This window comes from Pleuronectes platessa, chromosome 10 (genome assembly GCF_947347685.1).
Source record: "Pleuronectes platessa chromosome 10, fPlePla1.1, whole genome shotgun sequence".
Taxonomy (NCBI): Eukaryota; Metazoa; Chordata; class Actinopteri; order Pleuronectiformes; family Pleuronectidae; genus Pleuronectes; species Pleuronectes platessa.
The window spans coordinates 599,410-618,226 of NC_070635.1; the positions used below are offsets into that span (position 1 = coordinate 599,410).

At 47.3% G+C, this 18,817-nt stretch overlaps 1 protein-coding gene across 1 annotated transcript in view; it reads left to right on the top strand.

Annotated features, from left to right (window-relative positions):
• Window positions 1-501: 501 nt before the first annotated feature.
• Window positions 502-18,817, top strand: part of col6a4a (collagen, type VI, alpha 4a) — a 38,258-nt gene continuing 19,942 nt past the window's right edge. The window contains exons 1-6 of the mRNA XM_053432271.1: window positions 502-569; window positions 12,975-13,079; window positions 14,268-14,876; window positions 15,422-16,009; window positions 16,873-17,439; window positions 18,137-18,757. Coding sequence (XP_053288246.1) covers window positions 512-569; window positions 12,975-13,079; window positions 14,268-14,876; window positions 15,422-16,009; window positions 16,873-17,439; window positions 18,137-18,757 — 2,548 coding nt within the window. The 5' untranslated portion in view covers window positions 502-511. The remainder of the gene's footprint in view (window positions 570-12,974; window positions 13,080-14,267; window positions 14,877-15,421; window positions 16,010-16,872; window positions 17,440-18,136; window positions 18,758-18,817) is intronic.

The window sequence follows — 18,817 nt, forward strand, 5'->3', positions numbered from 1 at the left end:
ACGCCTCCGCCTGTTGTTATATCAAATAACTGATTCAAACCAAACGGGTCAGAAACACGTGAACAAACATCAGAGAGATTACAAAGATTTATAGTTTGGTTCTTGTCCCGTCTGCTAACATGGAGGAGGGTTATGACCGATACTGCAGTCAGCCACCAGGGGGACTTCTGGAGCCACCGTGTCGTCCATCTTTATACTCAGTGTCATCAGTAACATGTTAAAAGCCGACATCAGCTGGTGGCTGAGTTTTATGAACATGGAATAAAAGCAGCGAGAAGCTGAGCTGCAGATCTTCACCCTGAATCATCGAAGCTCGTTCTGGGAGCAGTGGCTGATTAAGATCCTGACTTCTTGAGAACTCTGGATGTGCAGCTCTGTGGAGGAGGTGTGGAGGAGGTGTGGAGGAGGTGTGGAGGACGGACTCCCTCGTCTGGGCTGCAGGCTGCAGGGCTCTGGTTGGAGTGGACGACTGGGAGGTGTTTCCTGCTGGAACCAGCCTGCACCTCCCTGCATGTCCGTGGGACTCGTGTGGTCGGCTGCAGAGAGTGAGGACGCTGAGCGGGACACAGGTAAGTGACTGCTTTACTCACCAGGGGGCTCAGGTTCAAACCTGCTCTTTGTTTTCAAGCCTGAGTGGAATCTCATTGGTTTCAGGGCAGAGCTGCTGGGGGATGGGATGCTCTTAGGAAAGTGAATTATCTTGAATTCATCCTTTTCTCCTGCTGTGTTTCACATGTGACATCAGCACTTTTAAAGATATTCAGATTTCTCATAGTTTTTATTTTTCATGAACAGAATGTGATTGATCATAGTGATCATGAAATCCTGTCATATCTATTCAAGCTTCTTCAATAAGAGACTCTGGTCTCAACAAACCCAGAGTGAGTTTTTAACTTTGGATTCATCATCACTTCAGATCTATACCATAAAGCTGCTTTAGTTCTGATCCATCTTTTGAATTTCAAAGTAAAACACAGGTGAAAGACTCGGCTCAGTTTCTTGGATCTCAAGGTGACGCTTTTAAAACAATTGTTTTTAGTTTGAACAAAAAGTCAAAGATATTCAGTGTAATTTCAGGAGTATTAATATATTGAAGCTTGAACAAATGTGTTTGACTCGTCCTCCTCCACACGAGGGCTTTGTAACGACTCGATATAAAACACATGTCGAGTCCAACTATTCAACACATGTTTTTTAAATTCTTCAGAACAATAGGGGTATGGATCAGGCCGAAGAACATTTTTAAGAGGCCTGAGTCAAATCAAAGCCAGATGTTTGTAAGTTCAATAAGGACATAAGGTTTTTATGAGCGCTTGTCTTTTTGAATTGCTTCCCAAGGAGACGATGATGTTTGTGGCTCCAAAGACTTATTTTCATTTATCCACAAAGTGAATGAAATGATCAAGTGCAGATGTCTTTAAATATATATGAATAATTAAATGTAACAGTCACGATGATAATAATAGAAGGCACATTGGACAAGTGATGGGACAAAAGACAGAAAGTCCTTTATATTATTGAAATTACTCTTGACAACATGAAATAATATGTTTTTCATTTGAACACTTCACACTCATTATTAGTGTTGCATGTGTTTATTTGCTTTGAGTGTTTTGGGTTGAACATCACATATAAGTTCTAAATAACTTATTTCTAATCGCACTAATCTCTACCTGCAGATAAAGTCCCATCTTAGATTAGTTGGAACTCTCTCAATGTTTTAGTTTTGTGTCTGTTGAGGTCCTGTTCTCCACAGCTCTGCTTAATGTCAGTGTGAGACCCCCCCCCCCCCCATCTGCACCTCATCTGCTTCTTATTCAAACTCTGAGTCTGTAGTCTTCATCACACGGTGCAGCGAGGGGAGATCTGTCTCGGGTTCAGGACTCGGGTTCAGGACTCGTGCCAGGACTCGGGTTCAGGACTCGGGTTCAGGACTCGTGCCAGGACTCGGGTCAGGACTCGGGTTCAGGACTCGGGTCAGGACTCGGGTTCAGGACTCGTGCCAGGACTCGGGTTCAGGACTCGGGTTCAGGATTCGGGTCAGGACTCGGGTTCAGGACTCGGGTCAGGACTCGTGCCAGGACTCGGGTTCAGGACTCGGGTTCAGGACTCGTGCCAGGACGTCCAGGACTCGGGTCAGGACTCGGGTTCAGGACTCGGGTCAGGACTCGTGTCAGGACTCGGGTCAGGACTCGTGTCAGGACTCGTGCCAGGACTCGGGTCAGGACTCGGGTCAGGACTCGTGTCAGGACTCGGGTTCAGGACTCGGGTCAGGACTCGTGTCAGGACTCGGGTTCAGGACTCGGGTCAGGACTCGTGTCAGGACTCGGGTCAGGACTCGGGTCAGGACTCGTGTCAGGACTCGGGTTCAGGACTCGGGTCAGGACTCGTGTCAGGACTCGTCCATCGTCCATTTGTTTTCTGTCCGTAGACCAGTTCAAGGATAAATGACCTTCAGCTGCTGGCTGTGTGTTACAGATTTACACATCATGTGATCATTACATGTTATCATCATGAAAACCCAGTGACACTAAAGGGTCGATTTCCTGTGACAACATCAGCTTAACTGTTTAAATACTTCTGTGTGGAATGTTAAAATAATTTCTCTTGTGTGTATCATAGATCTGCTGTACGTGTGTATGTGTGTGTGTGTGTGTGTGTGTGTGTGTGTGTGTGTGTGTGTGTGTGTGTGTGTGTGTGTGTGTGTGTGTGTGTGTGTGTGTGTGTGTGTGTGTGTGTGTGTGTGTGTGTGTGTGTGTGTGTGTGTGTGTGTGTGTGTGTGTGTGTGTGTGTGTGTGTTGTCCCAGGAGGCAGAGCGAGCAACTCAGGCCTTTTTTGGTCAGAGTTTCTAAATGCACAGTCATTAGCGAGGCGAGACGGAAACCAATCAGATGATAAGATCAGGTTGAGGTTGCAGGAAGCAGCTCACTCCAGATATTTCCACACACCCTGAAGGTCCTGAGGTCCGTTCACTGACCCTGGTTCAGCTGATCAGCTGACATGAGGCCGACGAGTCGCACAGTAACTCACTAATTGAGAAGAAACTCGCTCGGCCTGTTTCCTGTTTGTCACCTCGGAGCAGCTGAGCAGGTGTGACAGGGATTTCATAAAGTACACACACCAAATGTTGAGTCTGTTTAGTGACGTCCTATAAGCAGCAGACCACACACCCGCTCACCCACCGCGGCTGATAACCACCGGGGCTTTCCTGTTTATCTGGGCTCAGACTCAGACTCAGAGCAGAAGATGTAGTTTGTATAAACTCACACTAATGGTTCAGCACCAGAGGTTTAGAGCAACGCTCCCAGCTTCACACTGCATCTTACAGATTTAATACTATTAGTAGTATTTACAGTACTACTAGTAGTAACAGCAGTCTAAGTAAAGACAGAAGTATCAGTGAGTATATTAAATAATATTCTGATATTTACCAGATTAAAAAAGATACTGACATGTAAACATCATGTTCGGATTTAACCTGAATAAATTCAATAATCAGATTAAGGCCTGAGGAGTATTCTGACCTCAGCCTCATTATGGAACCTGGTTCTTCAGGTCCAGGGCAGTACTCAGAGTATCAGTGTCGAGCTGGTCAGAGTACTGACTGGAGAAGTACTAGAAGTTAGAGTAGTACTGACTTGAGAAGTACCAGTGATGTTTGATTGAAGGTTTGTGTGGTTGGTAATATCTTTGTTTTGTGATCCAGGATCTTCTGAGTCTCTGAGGCCCCCCCCCCCCCCGTGGTCCTGCTGAAGTGTCTTTGAGCCTGAACCAGGTAAGAACCCCCCCCCCCCCCCCCCCTTCATGGTTGACCCTGACCCGAGCTGCTTCCACACATGACCTGTGAACATCCTCAGAGTTCCTGTGTGACCCCTCAGTCTGTGAGGACGCTCTTTGACTCTGAAGCTTCTCACCTCAGTGGAGCTCAGGTTTCTCTTCTTCTTGTGCTTCAGTCACGTCTGTGATGGACTCACCTCCAGCATCGAGCTCTGTGGAGAGATGGCTGCTTTTAGAGCAGAAGTTCCTTTGGAGCTGAAGCTGGAGTCCTGCTCACCGACTCAATGAACCTCCTACTTTCTTCTGCTTTCATCAATGATGAGGAATTTCCTGCAGATTTAAATCTTCACTCCGTTGCGGTCGAGTGTTTTTTATTTTCACAGGAGATTTGAACAAGATGACAGACGAAGCCGCCGAATCACAAATGAGACGAAACAGAATAAGTCTTTCAATCTTTAAAAGCAAAAATAAATCATGTCAAAGAGACGATCTCTGACATTTAATCAGATCCGGACATTTTTTAATTAAACTTAACTTTAAATAAAACAAATAGAAGTGCACTTCACCTCGTAACCCATGGTGTCATCGTAGTGTTTTCTGAGGAGCATGAAAAACATAAAAATGCTAAATTGTCTCATTTAAAACCAGCTGAACTGATGGTGAACAGCTCTGGACGTGTTCCTCACGTGTTCCTCACATGTTCCTCACATGTTCTTGACGTGTTCCTCACATGTTCCTCACATGTTCTTGACATGTTCCTGACGTGTTCCTCACATGTTCCTGACGCGTTCCTCACGTGTTCCTCACATGTTCCTGACGTGTTCCTCACGTGTTCAGAATCAGAATCAGAAGTGTTCCTCACATGTTCCTGACACGTTCCTCATGTGTTCCTCACATGTTCCTGACGTGTTCCTCACGTGTTCAGAAACAGAAGTGTTCCTCACATGTTCCTGACGTGTTCCTCACGTGTTCCTCACATGTTCCTCACATGTTCTTGACGTGTTCCTCACATGTTCCTCACATGTTCTTGACGTGTTCCTGACGTGTTCCTCACATGTTCCTGACGCGTTCCTCACGTGTTCCTCACATGTTCCTCACATGTTCCTGACGTGTTCCTCACGTGTTCAGAATCAGAAGTGTTCCTCACATGTTCCTGACGCGTTCCTCATGTGTGCCTCACATGTTCCTGAGATGTTCCTCACGTGTTCAGAATCAGAAGTGTTCCTCACATGTTCCTGACGTGTTCCTCAAGTGTTCCTCACGTGTTCCTCACATGTTCCTCACATGTTCTTGACGTGTTCCTCACATGTTCCTCACATGTTCTTGACGTGTTCCTGACGTGTTCCTCACATGTTCCTGACTCGTTCCTCACGTGTTCCTCACATGTTCCTGACGTGTTCCTCACGTGTTCAGAATCAGAATCAGAAGTGTTCCTCACATGTTCCTGACACGTTCCTCATGTGTTCCTCACATGTTCCTGACGTGTTCCTCACGTGTTCAGAATCAGAAGTGTTCCTCACATGTTCCTCACGTGTTCCTCACGTGTTCCTCACGTGTTCCTCACGTGTTCCTCACATGTTCCTCACATGTTCTTGACGTGTTCCTCACATGTTCCTCACATGTTCTTGACGTGTTCCTGACGTGTTCCTCACATGTTCCTGACGCGTTCCTCACGTGTTCCTCACATGTTCCTCACATGTTCCTGACGTGTTCCTCACGTGTTCAGAATCAGAAGTGTTCCTCACATGTTCCTGACGCGTTCCTCATGTGTGCCTCACATGTTCCTGAGATGTTCCTCACGTGTTCAGAATCAGAAGTGTTCCTCACATGTTCCTGACGTGTTCCTCAAGTGTTCCTCACGTGTTCCTCACATGTTCCTCACATGTTCTTGACGTGTTCCTCACATGTTCCTCACATGTTCTTGACGTGTTCCTGACGTGTTCCTCACATGTTCCTGACTCGTTCCTCACGTGTTCCTCACATGTTCCTGACGTGTTCCTCACGTGTTCAGAATCAGAATCAGAAGTGTTCCTCACATGTTCCTGACGTGTTCCTCACGTGTTCAGAATCAGAAGTGTTCCTCACATGTTCCTGACGCGTTCCTCATGTGTGCCTCACATGTTCCTGAGATGTTCCTCACGTGTTCCTCATATGTTCCTGACGTGTTCCTGATGTAAACAGCAGGACAATGTCCTGAAGCTTCCCCTCATGCTCCTGAGATGAGGAACATGCACCTGTAGCGTCACAGAGCGTCTTTCCTCGGTGTCTTCGTCCAGACCTCCCTGCAGAAGCACAGTTTGAAAACCTCTAATGAGGTCATGTCTTCTCATGCTGCGACTCTGCCTTGAAGAATCAAACTGATCCTCTGGAGGTCTGGTCTGTCGCTGTGAACTGAAGTCCTGAATCTGAGACTGTCCCCGAGAGATTTTGTCTGAGTTGCGACTCCAACATTAGAACATGACTTATTGTGCGGAGGAACTCGCTGTGAACTCTGGGAAACCACGAGTGTTTTCAATCAGCAGAGGGTTGGTTGGTTTCCTCCAGAGTCTGAACAGGGGAACATGCTGATGCTCCACAGTTCCACTCATTCTGTGAGATGGGTTGATTTCCTCCAAGTTATCGTGCTGAACATTCACAGGATTTTCTTCTGCTCACAAATATCTGATCCTCCAGGAGTGTGAGGGAGTCATGGGCCAGATGGTCTCTGGTGTGAAGCCTGGAGCCTCGCGCTGCAGACTTCAGGGCCAGAGTTTAATCTGTCTTCTCTTCGCTGCTCCAAACACGACCTCCATACATTGAAATAACAAATTCCTCAGGTTTAGATTAGTCAGAGCTCAAACATCTGCCTTTCAAACACGGCAGTCACCAGCGGTTAATCACATGGAAGGAGGGAAGCTCCTCGGCCGGCTGTGTTTGGTGATGTTTAGCAGCTGGGGGCCTCATCCAGGGGCCTCATCCAGGGGCCTCATCCAGGGGCCCCTCTGGGGAGCCTGGGTGTCTCTGGTGTCTCACGTCACAGAATATACAGCTCAGGTGTGTGTGGGGGGGGGGGGGGGGGGGGGGGCACACATGAGCAGAGTTCAGACACTGGATAGATGATGATCTTTAACTGACCTCAGTGCTGTGATATAATGATGAACAATGAAATCTCATCTCCCTCATATGAGACATTATATTTACAATGCAGTCAAAACTGGCCAAAAGTATGTGGACACCTGAAAGTTGTCCAAAGAGCATCAAAGGATCTGTTTTCATTCACATGTGTTGAAAGTGTGACTGGACTGAACACTGTGCCTCAGGGCCGAGGCAGTGATGTGCTGCTAGGGTCACACCCACAGAATCTAGGAGTGAACATCATAAAGGAATCATATTCTAATCAGTGCTGTGACTGAAAAATGTGGTTTGTAACCTCAGAGATTATGAGTTGACTGTCCCTTCGGTCAGAAACGACTTGAATTGGGACATTTCTGCTTGAAACACAAGAGATTTATTTTATTTTGAAAAGAGCTGCAGCTGACATTGAACCAGAGAGTTTGACACTGAGCTGGAGTCTGCGCTGGATGGAATGAATTCATCAGACTTTTCCAGTTTGTAGCTGAACTCAGAGCGTGTGGTTCCCCCGGAGGTGTTTGGTGAAGCCGAGGTCAGGTTCTTCCACACCTCATCTCTCCTCCATGGAGCTCCGTGCACAAGCGTCTGTCTCACGCTGGAACAGGAAGGAGACAAAGTGTTGGACCAACTCCTCTATGGTGTCATTTTATTGTCAGCTAGAGGATTTAGATTTCCTTTGTGGAACTTCAGTGGATCTTTGACGTCTGTGTGTAACATGTTGATGAGAGTTTGAGTCTTCAGATCAGAACTCAGGTCGAGTCCTCAGAACGTTTTCCCTCTGGAGCGTAGTCGTAGCTCTCAGACGTGTGGAGCTGAGCAGGAGATGTGAAGCTCTCTGGTCAAACATCTGCTCTCAAGATGTGAGTCTAAGTGTCCAGATCGGAGATGTCTCCGCCTTGTCCCGGGTCACTCGTGATTGGGATGCAGGTGAGCCCTCGGGCAGATGGGCCTCTTGGTGGGTTAGTGAAGAAATGACGGTGCTGATGAAGAACGCTGTGGGAGCAGCTGTGAGCTTCAGTGTTGGTCCTTTAATAAGAGCTTTGACTTTCAGTTTCCACAAACTGGTTCCAGCTGAGCAGGTAAACCTGTAGAGCAGCAGTCTGAGACCCTGAGCCCAGAGACGTCCCCACAGTCCTCCTCCTCCTCCTCGTCCTCGTCCTCCTCCTCCTCGTCCTCCTCGTCCTCCTCGTCCTCCTCCTCCTCCTCCTCCTCGTCCTCGTCCTCCTCCTCGTCCTCCTCCTCCTCCCCTCCTCCTCCTCGTCCTCCTCGTCCTCCTCATCCTCGTCCTCCTCATCCTCGTCCTCCTCGTCCTCCTCCTCCTCCTCCTCTTCCTCCTCATCCTCGTCCTCCTCATCCTCGTCCTCGTCCTCCTCCTCGTCCTCCTCATCCTCGTCCTCCTCCTCCTCCTCGTCCTCCTCCTCCTCCTCCTCCTCCTCTTCCTCCTCCTCCTCGTCCTCCTCCTCGTCCTCCTCCTCCTCCCCTCCTCCTCCTCGTCCTCCTCCTCCCCCTCCTCCTCCTCGTCCTCCTCCTCCTCCTCCTCTTCCTCCTCATCCTCGTCCTCCTCATCCTCGTCCTCGTCCTCCTCCTCGTCCTCCTCATCCTCGTCCTCCTCCTCCTCCTCGTCCTCCTCCTCGTCCTCCTCCTCCTCCTCCCTCTCCTCCTTGTCCTCCCCTCCTCCCCCTCCTCCCCCTACTCCTTCTCCTCCTCCCCCTCCTCCTCCTCCTCCTCCTCCTCCTCCTCCTCCTCCCTCTCCTCCTTGTCCTCCCCTCCTCCCCCTCCTCGTCCTACTCCTCCTCCTCCTCCTCCTCCTCCTCCTCCTCATCCTCCTCCTCGTCCTCCTCCTCCTCCTCCTCCCTCTCCTCCTTGTCCTCCCCTCCTCCCCCTCCTCCCCCTCCTCCTCCCCTCCTCCTCCTCCTCCTCCTCCTCCTCCTCCTCCCCCTCCTCCTCCCTCTCCTCCTTGTCCCATCTGAGCTGTTATGTACTGCAGCCAGCCACCAGGGGGCGATTGAGACGAGCTGTCATGTCATTTGTCTCAACAGTCACATATAGTGTCCTCAACAAATGTCCAGTTATGAACAGATGTGAAAACAGACGCCTGTTTGTTGCTCATATTGTTAACCTGCAGTTTGGGGTTTGTCGACGTCCCAGTGGTAGAGCGGCGATACGAGTGGCCCGGCCTGTTTGATCCCTTCAGGCCTCAGCTCTCCGACGGATCTACAGTGTTTATCTAATATCCTGCCTGAAGGAAAGTTGGTCGCTGCACAGACATAATTCCAGTGGTTCCAGTTTCAGCAGCTCCAGAACTGAGCAGTGGCTCCAGTCCGGTTCCTTTTCCTTCTCATTTCTACCTCCAGAGGAAACACTCCTCCATCTTTACACACGGATCATCTGCGTTTATACAGATGGCTGCTGCAGATTTATATCGACCCTCAGACGACCTCCAGAGAAAATCTGGACCAAAGAAGAAATGCTTCGGGTTGTCCAGAACCTTCTGCTTTGTGCTATAGGCCTGATTTGAGTGTGAGCTGTAAACAACGAGGCCCCTCGGTTCCTCAACATCACACACTCCATCAGCTCCAGCAGAAAGCTCGGCTCCACCTCAGGCTACATAAATACGTCTGGAGGGAAGCGCGGAGGTTCATGTAAATAGACCTGGATGTGTAAACGATGCAGAGACCCTCGTCTGCATCGGCCTGTCGGTGGAGCGCGGTGATTAGCTGCACATGCTTCCCATCTGAGCCCCCCCGCCCTTCACCCGGGGCCTCGGCCATTTCCTTGATGATTACACACAGATTTAAAGATGTTTGGGGTTTTCAGGCGCACATTACATAGCTGGAGGTTTAACAGCATGCTCACATTAAGTTCAAGATCTGGGGATTTTCACATCTACCGAGTGTGGGGGGGGGGGATGAATGCTTGAATCATATCACCGCCAAGCGTCTTTGGACTGAAGCAGCAGGAACATGGTGTGAAACCGAAAACTATTGAAAAACTCGATTCAGCCAAACTGCAGGAGGATGTGTCGGCCACAGTATATTATGTGTAATTCATATTAGTTAATGAAAATGCAGTCTGCTGTGTGACAGAGGAGGAGGAGGAGGAGGAGGAGGAGGAGGACAAAGCAATAGAAACACTAAAGAGAGTAGATGTGTATCTCAGTAGAATCAATACACTCATAGAAACCTTTGCAGTAAAGGTTGAAGACAGAAAACTCAACAGAATATCGACTTTATTTCTGAATCTTGATGCGTTGATCTTTGCAAACTGATAATTGGACACAGAAAATGGATGGTGACTTAATGTCTGATAGCAGATGTTTGCACACCAAGTCGATTGTTGTCTGGAATGGCTTTGAAAGGAAATACAACCTCATGTGGAGTCAATCACTTTACAGAGTTTATTGGCTTGTTTGTGCTGCTCGGGATCAGCTGGATCACAGAACATGTATTTAACGTCTCCTTTGATTTGTGTAGTTTAAGTTCATGTCCCACCTGCTAACATGGAGGAGCAGTGGTTGCATCCGTGAGAAGGGACAGTGACCTGGTCCCTCATCTGAGATGTGGCAGGACGGGACAGGAAGTGGCACCATCTGGCAGTAAGACCCAGCCAGATGGGGCCGCCTCTAATCCTCCTGTCCGGTGGTTTGAATTCAACTGGCTGCCGGCGCTGCAGGCCTCACTGTGTGACACGGTACACAACTATTTGTTTGTCACATCTCATCTCTGCAGGATCAAGACTTTAATGAGTGAGTTTGAGTCTGCAGGAAGAAGGAGGCAGAGTGTGTGGGAGGATCTGAGGAAACAGGATTGAATGAAACTCCCTGTTCTGTATAAATCGTTTCTCTGCACTCAGGACGCTCAGGGAAACTTTACTCTTTAACACTTGTAAAGCTGGAGCCGGGTGAAGACTCTCCACTGAGACAGTCCTCCTCACATCTTCAGCATCTCCTCGTGGACTTGATGCAGAGTTTGAAAGAGATGGAACTCAGGTCCTTTTGGACGTAGTCTGTGAGATGCTTTCAGCCGTCAGGGTTTGTGTTGTGTTCCCAGGTGGTCACATGATCACACGTAGCATGTCCATGTTAGCACAGCCGCTCTGCAGCTGTCCTCATACTGCTCTCATCTTATTCATGAGGAGACGATTCTGAGGAAATTAACTCGGCCAATATGAACATTTCCATTCCTCCGGTCGGGCGGTGTGGAGCCAGCCTATCAGGCCTCGTCTGCACAGGTGCAGATGTGGGAACATCTGGCTAATGACTCTCAGTAGAGCTCAACACTCATAGATAGAAGTGCTATAAATATGAGGACTCACTCTTTGTCCCAGAGTTCTTTATTTGTCCATGTCTCTTCCTCCAACCAACTTTACTGGAAACATGTTCAGTGCTTAATTCTGCTGAAAAATAACTCCGGCCCAGTTTCCTCCCATCGGCGGATCCAGACACTGAAAGTCCAAATCATCTTCAACTGCTAATGAAGGAGAAGCCGTGAGGAGCTAGGGAAGGATTTAGGAAAGGAGAACCATGCTGAGGAGAAAATCCGACTTTATTCATTTGACTTTATTGAAATAGCAGATATGCACAAACTGTAAAGTACCTTTTATACAGAGGGAATATTTGACCCTCAGTTACTCAGAGAAAGAAACAATAAAATACATTTCATTTGAACAATGATGAACTACTTAATTCAATTTTATCTGTATAGCGCCAAATAAAAAAATAAATATCTCGTGGCTCTTGACAAAGAAGGTTAAGACGTTAAAATTGATGGAGAAAGCAGCAGATGAGCAGCTGCATAAGTTCAGTGTGTTGTTGGTCAATGTGAGATCAGGAGCTCAGACGATCATGTGACGACTCACATCAGCTCTGTGTCACCACAATAAAACACACTACCTATATTATTTTTATGTCTGATTCAGTTTTTTTATCCTCAGTTTTTAACTGTTTGGTTTTTCTCCAATTTGTTATTTCAGTGGGTCAATAAAAGTTGTTTCTAGAGTCCGGCATAACAATTCTATATTGAGGGTAATTCTGTGTGGAGGTTTCTCTTTACCAGGTAGACGTGACCAGGAGGCTCCGCCCTGTGGGATCCCAGGCTCAGAGAAAAACTTTGATTTGAGAGAGAACAGCTGTTGCCTCTGTTAATCTGTCATATCTTCCATAACGAGAAATACCTGAACTATCATCAGATTCGTGGACTAGTTATAAAGCATAAAGGTTATTTGCCTGTTGGTAACACTCGCGGACGAACACAGTTTTATAGTCGAGTTGTTAATCGTTTGCCTGAATTGATTTATTTTCTGTTGTGATTCACGTTGGATTGGTTATTGACTCACTTCATGATTTAGTATCTATATATTCCCAATGCTGCGGTTATGGTTTTATGTCACTCAGAGCAGATGAGCTCATCCTTTCAGTAATTATGCTGTTACTGCCGAACACGCCCACTTCACACGCTCCTCACATGTCGCCAGGCTCTCAGGTCAGGACTTTGGAAACCACGGACGCTTCTGATCCCAGGAAGAACGAGAGACTCTCTCTTATCCTCAGAGGGAGGACGAACCTAACGCTGGACAAAGACACAATAAAACAAACACACAACCAAAGAGAGAGTGAAGACATCCATCCCAGAAAATAGCTTTTACAAAGGTTCCAGAGTTGAATCTTCAAATCTAGAATCAGCTGGTTTGGATTAAACTCTTCTCCTTCGGTCAGCCGGTGTGCTGCTACGTTCCTCTCCTCCAGGCTGAGGCCACAGGAACCTGAACATCCATGTTGCTGTGAGGTTCTCCTGCGACTTCCATGACCGATGTGTTTGACATCGTGAATCCACCCTGTGAACTCTTCTGCCTCCACCAGCCGCTGTGTGTTTCTCACTGTTAACTCATTTCTTTGGCAGTTTTGTGTAAATTCCTCTTTTAATGGTGTTTTTCCTCAAATGCCAACAGTTGGAACCTGTTTGTTGTGCCCCACAGTTTTAGAGGTTTTATGTAACACACGGTCATGGGGGGTGAGCGCCTTCCAGATGGGAAACAGATTGGTTCCCTTGTTCCATTGACTGATGGTGGTCTTTGTCTTTGTGCTCTAGGAAGAGAGAAACCCGAGAGCCAATCAGTCAACATGGAGGGGAGGCGTGTCCTCCTGGGCCTGGTCCTAGCAGCGTGTTTCTGTGGCAGCTCTGCTCAGAGGACAGGTGGGTGTGATTATGCAGCTATGACTTCACTTCCTGCAGCATACGTGCCTGTGCGTTGAAATCACATCAGCCCACAACATCTGCACATCACTTTCCACAGACATGCATGTAGATGCCCACAGCACATACTTTCATGTTGGTTATAAACATACAAGCTCCGTTACTAACCCTGCACAGGAATGTTTTCTCTGCTGAGCACATGGATATGATGCATTAACTGTTTCACCAAAGCACAAATCATGGGTCTGATGATCAGACGCTGCATAAAAAACCTTTATAGTTCTCTTACAAGCTCCTCAAACCGAATTATGTCCTGGAATTGAGTTGTTTTACTTAAAGTAATGCTCTAATTGTATTTTCAGTAGCAGGGGCTCGCTGTCTGAGGGTTGGGGTTCGACTAGCTTCTCTGTCACAGAGGATGGCAGCTCCAGTCAGCTTGGATCCAGATCAACTGAATAGAAATGAGGTTCAGGAGAATTGTACTTTTTGTTTTACTTCTAAGTCCAGGAGAACCTCAGCTGCTGTCCTCTGCAAACAGAGAACCCTGATGAGAGGAAGATAAAAAGCTACAGTAGATTAGTTCTGTGAATTAATTCAATATTTCTCGACCTTTGGAACAATTTGCTTTCAACGACGACAGCTGCTACGTGTGGATTACACCTCATTTGATTTATCTGAACCAGAACTGAGTCCGTTAATCAATCAACTTAAATTCGTCCAAAAGTATTCAGGTAAAGGAAAACATCTTAGAAAACGATTCAGGTGAAATGAATATTTATGCAGCCATGCTCGTGAATAATAGCTGTGTAGAAGATGAGGTGATGAACTGATGCTGGACACTTGAAAGGCTATAGGAACGTTAGGGGGGGGGGGGGGGGGGGGGTCATGTTTCCTATCAAGGCTTTCTTAAAGAAATGAACACCAGCAACTTTCTTATTTCACTTTCCTCACGCTTCTGCTCCCAGCTGAAGGTAAGTCCTCTCAGTGCGAACCCCTGTCCAGAATCCACCCACAGCCTGAACCCTGCAGCTCCTCACTCGGCCACTGGCTTCCACAGCTGGGCAGCGACTATCTGTAAATCACGCCTCACCTCTGGCACGCTTGTTAGGTAGAGCTTCCCTTGTAGCACCCTCTGACTTCTTAACTCCACGCCCTGATTCTCCTTGACTTGACCAACTTCCCCCTCAGTCTGCACGCAAGAGGCTGTAGCTGACATCATCTTCATGGTCGACGGGTCGTGGAGCATCGGAACCCTGAACTTCGAGCAGATCCGTCAGTTTCTGTTCACGCTGGTCGACAGCTTCGACGTGGGGCCGGACCACGTTCGCATCGGCTTGGTCCAGTACAGCACAACGCCACGCACCGAGTTCCTGCTCAACTCCTATCAGAACAAGGACGACATACTCGAGTACATCAGCAAATTACCTTACATGGGGGGCGGCACCCAGACAGGGCAGGGCCTGGACTTCATGATGAGAGAGCACTTCACGGACAAAGCTGGGAGCCGGGCGAACCAGAAGGTGCCGCAGATCGCTGTGGTGATCACTGATGGCAAATCACAAGACAACGTGGAGTCCCACGCCCAAGATCTGAAGCGCAAGGGAATTGTTTTATATGCGATCGGTATCAAAGAAGCAGACGAAGAGCAGCTGAAGGAGATAGCGAGTGAGCCGCACAGCCAGCACGTCTACAGCGTGTCGGACTTCACTGCTCTGCAGGAGATTTCTCAGAGCATTGTCCAGACGCTGTGCACGACCGTGGAAGAAGCCAAACGACAGCTCCTGCAGTTGTCTGAAGGTAAAACCCGTCGCAGCGACCTGCAGGCGGCGATGTGCTGATTTGAGTTTTTGTTTTTAAGCAGATGTCAGAGCATTTACTCTGCCTCGATAATTTAAATGGTGGAGGAAATAAAACGAAAACCAAGGATTTGAATATTGACAGAACACAATCTAGCAGCTTTGCTGGAGCTTCCAATCATATCATGTAGTCCCTGAGTCTGGACCATTACTTAATTCAATGTTCAATACTTCGTTATTGTTGCTTTTATGGTTTTCACTGATGCAGTCAACAAGGTGTTCATTCCTCTACTTTGTGTGTTTTCCCTGCATTTATAATATTCGAAGGTGCTTTTGTTATTTTGTCCATAATCCTACACACAACTGATCCATTCTTATTTAGAGCTGATCCTCCAACCAGTTGACTCACAGGTGCATTAACATCGTCTTTCCAGTGAAGGTTTGTAGTGACATAGACTTACAGGACATCTTCTAATGTCCCAGGCACACAGACACGTTCCTGACCTTGTTGCTCCATGTTCTAACTTTCTTCTTCCTCCTGTGCAGACTGTGTCAAAGCTACTGTGGCCGACATCGTCTTCCTCGTCGACGGATCCTCCAGCATCGGCAAAACTCAATTTAAGGAAGCTCAGCGGTTTCTTCACAGTGTTGTTGAAGGCCTGGACATTGGCCCTGACAAAGTTCGGGTTGGCTTGGCACAGTACAATGAAGAACAGCACCCGGAGTTCTTGCTGAAGGATCACAAGGACAAGCAATCCCTGCTTGAGGCAATAGACTCATTTCCCTACCGAGAAGGCAGCACTTACACCGGGAAGGCCATCGACTTCCTCCGGGAGACGTACTTCACACGAGAGGCCGGGAGACAAGCCGACCAACGAGTGCCTCGGATCGCTGTGATCATAACAGATGGCGACTCCTCAGATGATGTGAAAGCTCCGGCAAAGAAGCTGCGGGATGAAGGAGTTATTGTGTTTGCCATCGGGGTGGGACAGGCCAACCTAGAGGAGCTTGGGTCCATCGCCAGCAGACCTCTAGAACGCTTCCGACTCACCATCGATAGTTACGAAGTTCTCAAGACGCACAGAGAGGGACTACTGCGAACTGTTTGTGTCTCCATGGAGGATCAGAGACAAGGTGAGGCAAAGAACTATGAGACACATCTTCAGCAGTAATGTAAAGACTTTAAGAACAACTACACACCAGCTGAATTAGCTGGTGTGTAGTTCTTACTGGAGGTGGTGTAAGGACACCATCACTGGGCTCATCAACATGTGTTGTCTCAGATACTTCAGTCAGGATACTTACATGATGATGTGTGAAATCAGTGGAGCGGGTTAGGGTCTGTCCAGTAATTGTGTTAATATAATGAAGATCTGACTGCTTGTTTTATCTCAAGCTACCAAATGACAAGGAATTAGATAGAAATGTGTTTTTCCTGTGAGCCTGCAGATGGTTCTGTAGTGATTCATGTTTCACTCTCTGGTTCCAGTGATGTGAGAGGTTAGCCAGCAATAATGCAGAGTTGGCCAAAATATGCAGCATTAAGAGTGAGAGAGGTTGTTTTTGGAAATGGAGACAAATGGTATTGAACTTGCTGTTAATGAAAAGCGTGGGAACAGAAAGGATTGATCCCCGTGCTACATCCACAGTTTTAATCCAGTGAAAGAAAACTACCTGATTCTGAGAAAATGTTGGTTTATTTTCTAAAACACAAAAGTCAGTTTTGTTTAGTTTGTTAATTTGAAGTTCACCAGCCTTTGTGACTTTTAACAAAAAGTATATTTCTCTCACCGATAACTGCTGGAGGTCATCCATTAGAGTTCGTGAAATTATAAGAACATTGGAACGTCTCCTTATTTTCAGGCATAAATGATGAGTTTATTTAAGATTCCGTAGGATTGTGAAGTATTGTGTTGTATTAAGAGATACTGAAGTTTATCATTTCTAAAAGCTTGTATTTTTCTCATGACTGTCTCTGTTGGTTTGTTTCCTTTCAGCTTTGGCAGAAAGGTTTTCAGACATTTTCTTCCTGGTGGACAGCGGCGTGAGTGGACCAGAGTTCCAGCAGGTCAGGACCAACCTCATCAAACTGGTCACTCAATTTAACGTAGGAGCATCTTCCCACCGTATTGGCTTGGCTCAGTATGCTGAAAATACCTCGGTACAATTTCATCTCAACAAGTTCCAAACCAGAAGGGAGACCCTGGACGCTGTTCGGAGTTTCCGGAAGAATCCAGTGAAGCCGAACACGCCGCGTAACCTGGGCGGCGCCCTGCAGTTCGCAAGCAAACACTTTTTCACCCATGAAAGCGGAGGCCGTGCAGACCAGGGGTACCGACAGTTTCTGGTTGTCCTGAGTGGGAAGGATTCAGATGATCCTGTGTATAAGGGCTCTCGTGAAATCAAAGCAGAAGGAGTTACTGTGATCGGGGTGAACCTCAAAGCATCCTCAGACATGGGTTTCATATCCACGGCATCTTATGCCTACGATTCTATCGCCGATGCTGTTTCTGTACTGAAAACTCTTTCTGAAATACAGTACCAGGAAGCAGCTACTACTGAAGGTGAGTGGCTCTTATATTTAAAATCAATCACTTAGTTTTTTTACAACATTATGTTCTGTCACTCACTTTTGAATCTTGCCTTTGGAAAAGTCTCAGATACGAAGGTTGTTACTTACTCATGAATAAGTTTGATTCATATGTGCGACTGTAGCTCAACCTGATGAATCACAAGATCCAACGTGGACCTGAGATCTGAAATCATCCTATTCATGTTTTGCTGCAAAAGCTCACACAGTAACTTCTGGGTTAGCATCTCAGGACCATATCTCCAATGTATTATCTGCAACTCTTTCATCTACTGCTGGAAACCAGCGTGAACAACCTGCCTGAGGCATCAAGCGTCTTCTGTTCGCCTGGTGCTAGAACCAACATCCCTCAGACTCGCTCCTGTTGATCACTTTCAAGTCAAAGTTTATAAATCAAACAAATCTGCCATGCAAATCTTTGTTCAGCGTAAAGTTTTAAGGTGTTTAAGTCCGTCCGATGATTTTGGGCTGAAATTTTGTCGTCTCACTGGAAATACTTAAAATCTATTTAACAAATGTCTCATAGCTTGAATACTGTCCTGAAAGCTGCCGGACGACAGTACATGTTACTGTTTGTAGAACAGTATTTCATATTTGATGAATATTAATTGTTGAGTGGCTCACAAATGAATTGTCATTGATTACTGAATGGTCGTTCACTCTGTTCACAGATTGCCAAGCAGCCACATTGGCTGACATCGTGTTCATTGTTGATGATTCCTCAAACATTGGACCTGACAACTTCAGACGTGTGCGTGACTTCCTGCACTCGACCGTGAGCGGCTTTGACGTCGCTCCAGACAAAGTCCGAGTCGGCATCGTGATGAACAGCGACGTGCCCAGCGCACAGGTCTACCTGAACACCTTCGATACCAGGAAGGACCTGCTGAACTTCATCAGGATTCTTCCTTACCATGAAGGGGACACTCACACTGGAGCGGCACTGAATTTCACCCGAGAGAATCTTTTCATCAAGGCAAACGGAGGCCGGCGGCAGAGGGGCGTTCGGCGGGTGGCGGTCGTGATCACGCTCGCTGACTCCAAGGACGATGTGAGCAGAGCAGCAGCTCTACTCCGTCGGGATGACGTCACTGTTTACTCTGTTGGAGTTCAGAATGCCAACGAGAGCCAGCTGGTAGAGATGGCGTCTCATCCCGCCTCCAAGCATATTTTTACCGTGGACAGTTTTGCCAAACTGAAATCTCAAGAGCAGAACCTGCAGAAATTCCTTTGCTTAAACATTCTGCATGAATCGTTCTCAGTCGAGACGAGAAGAACCGGAATCAAACAAGGTCTGTCTGCACCAGTGTGTTTTCAATAGTTCACTTTGTTTACTTGAAAATCAACAGTAT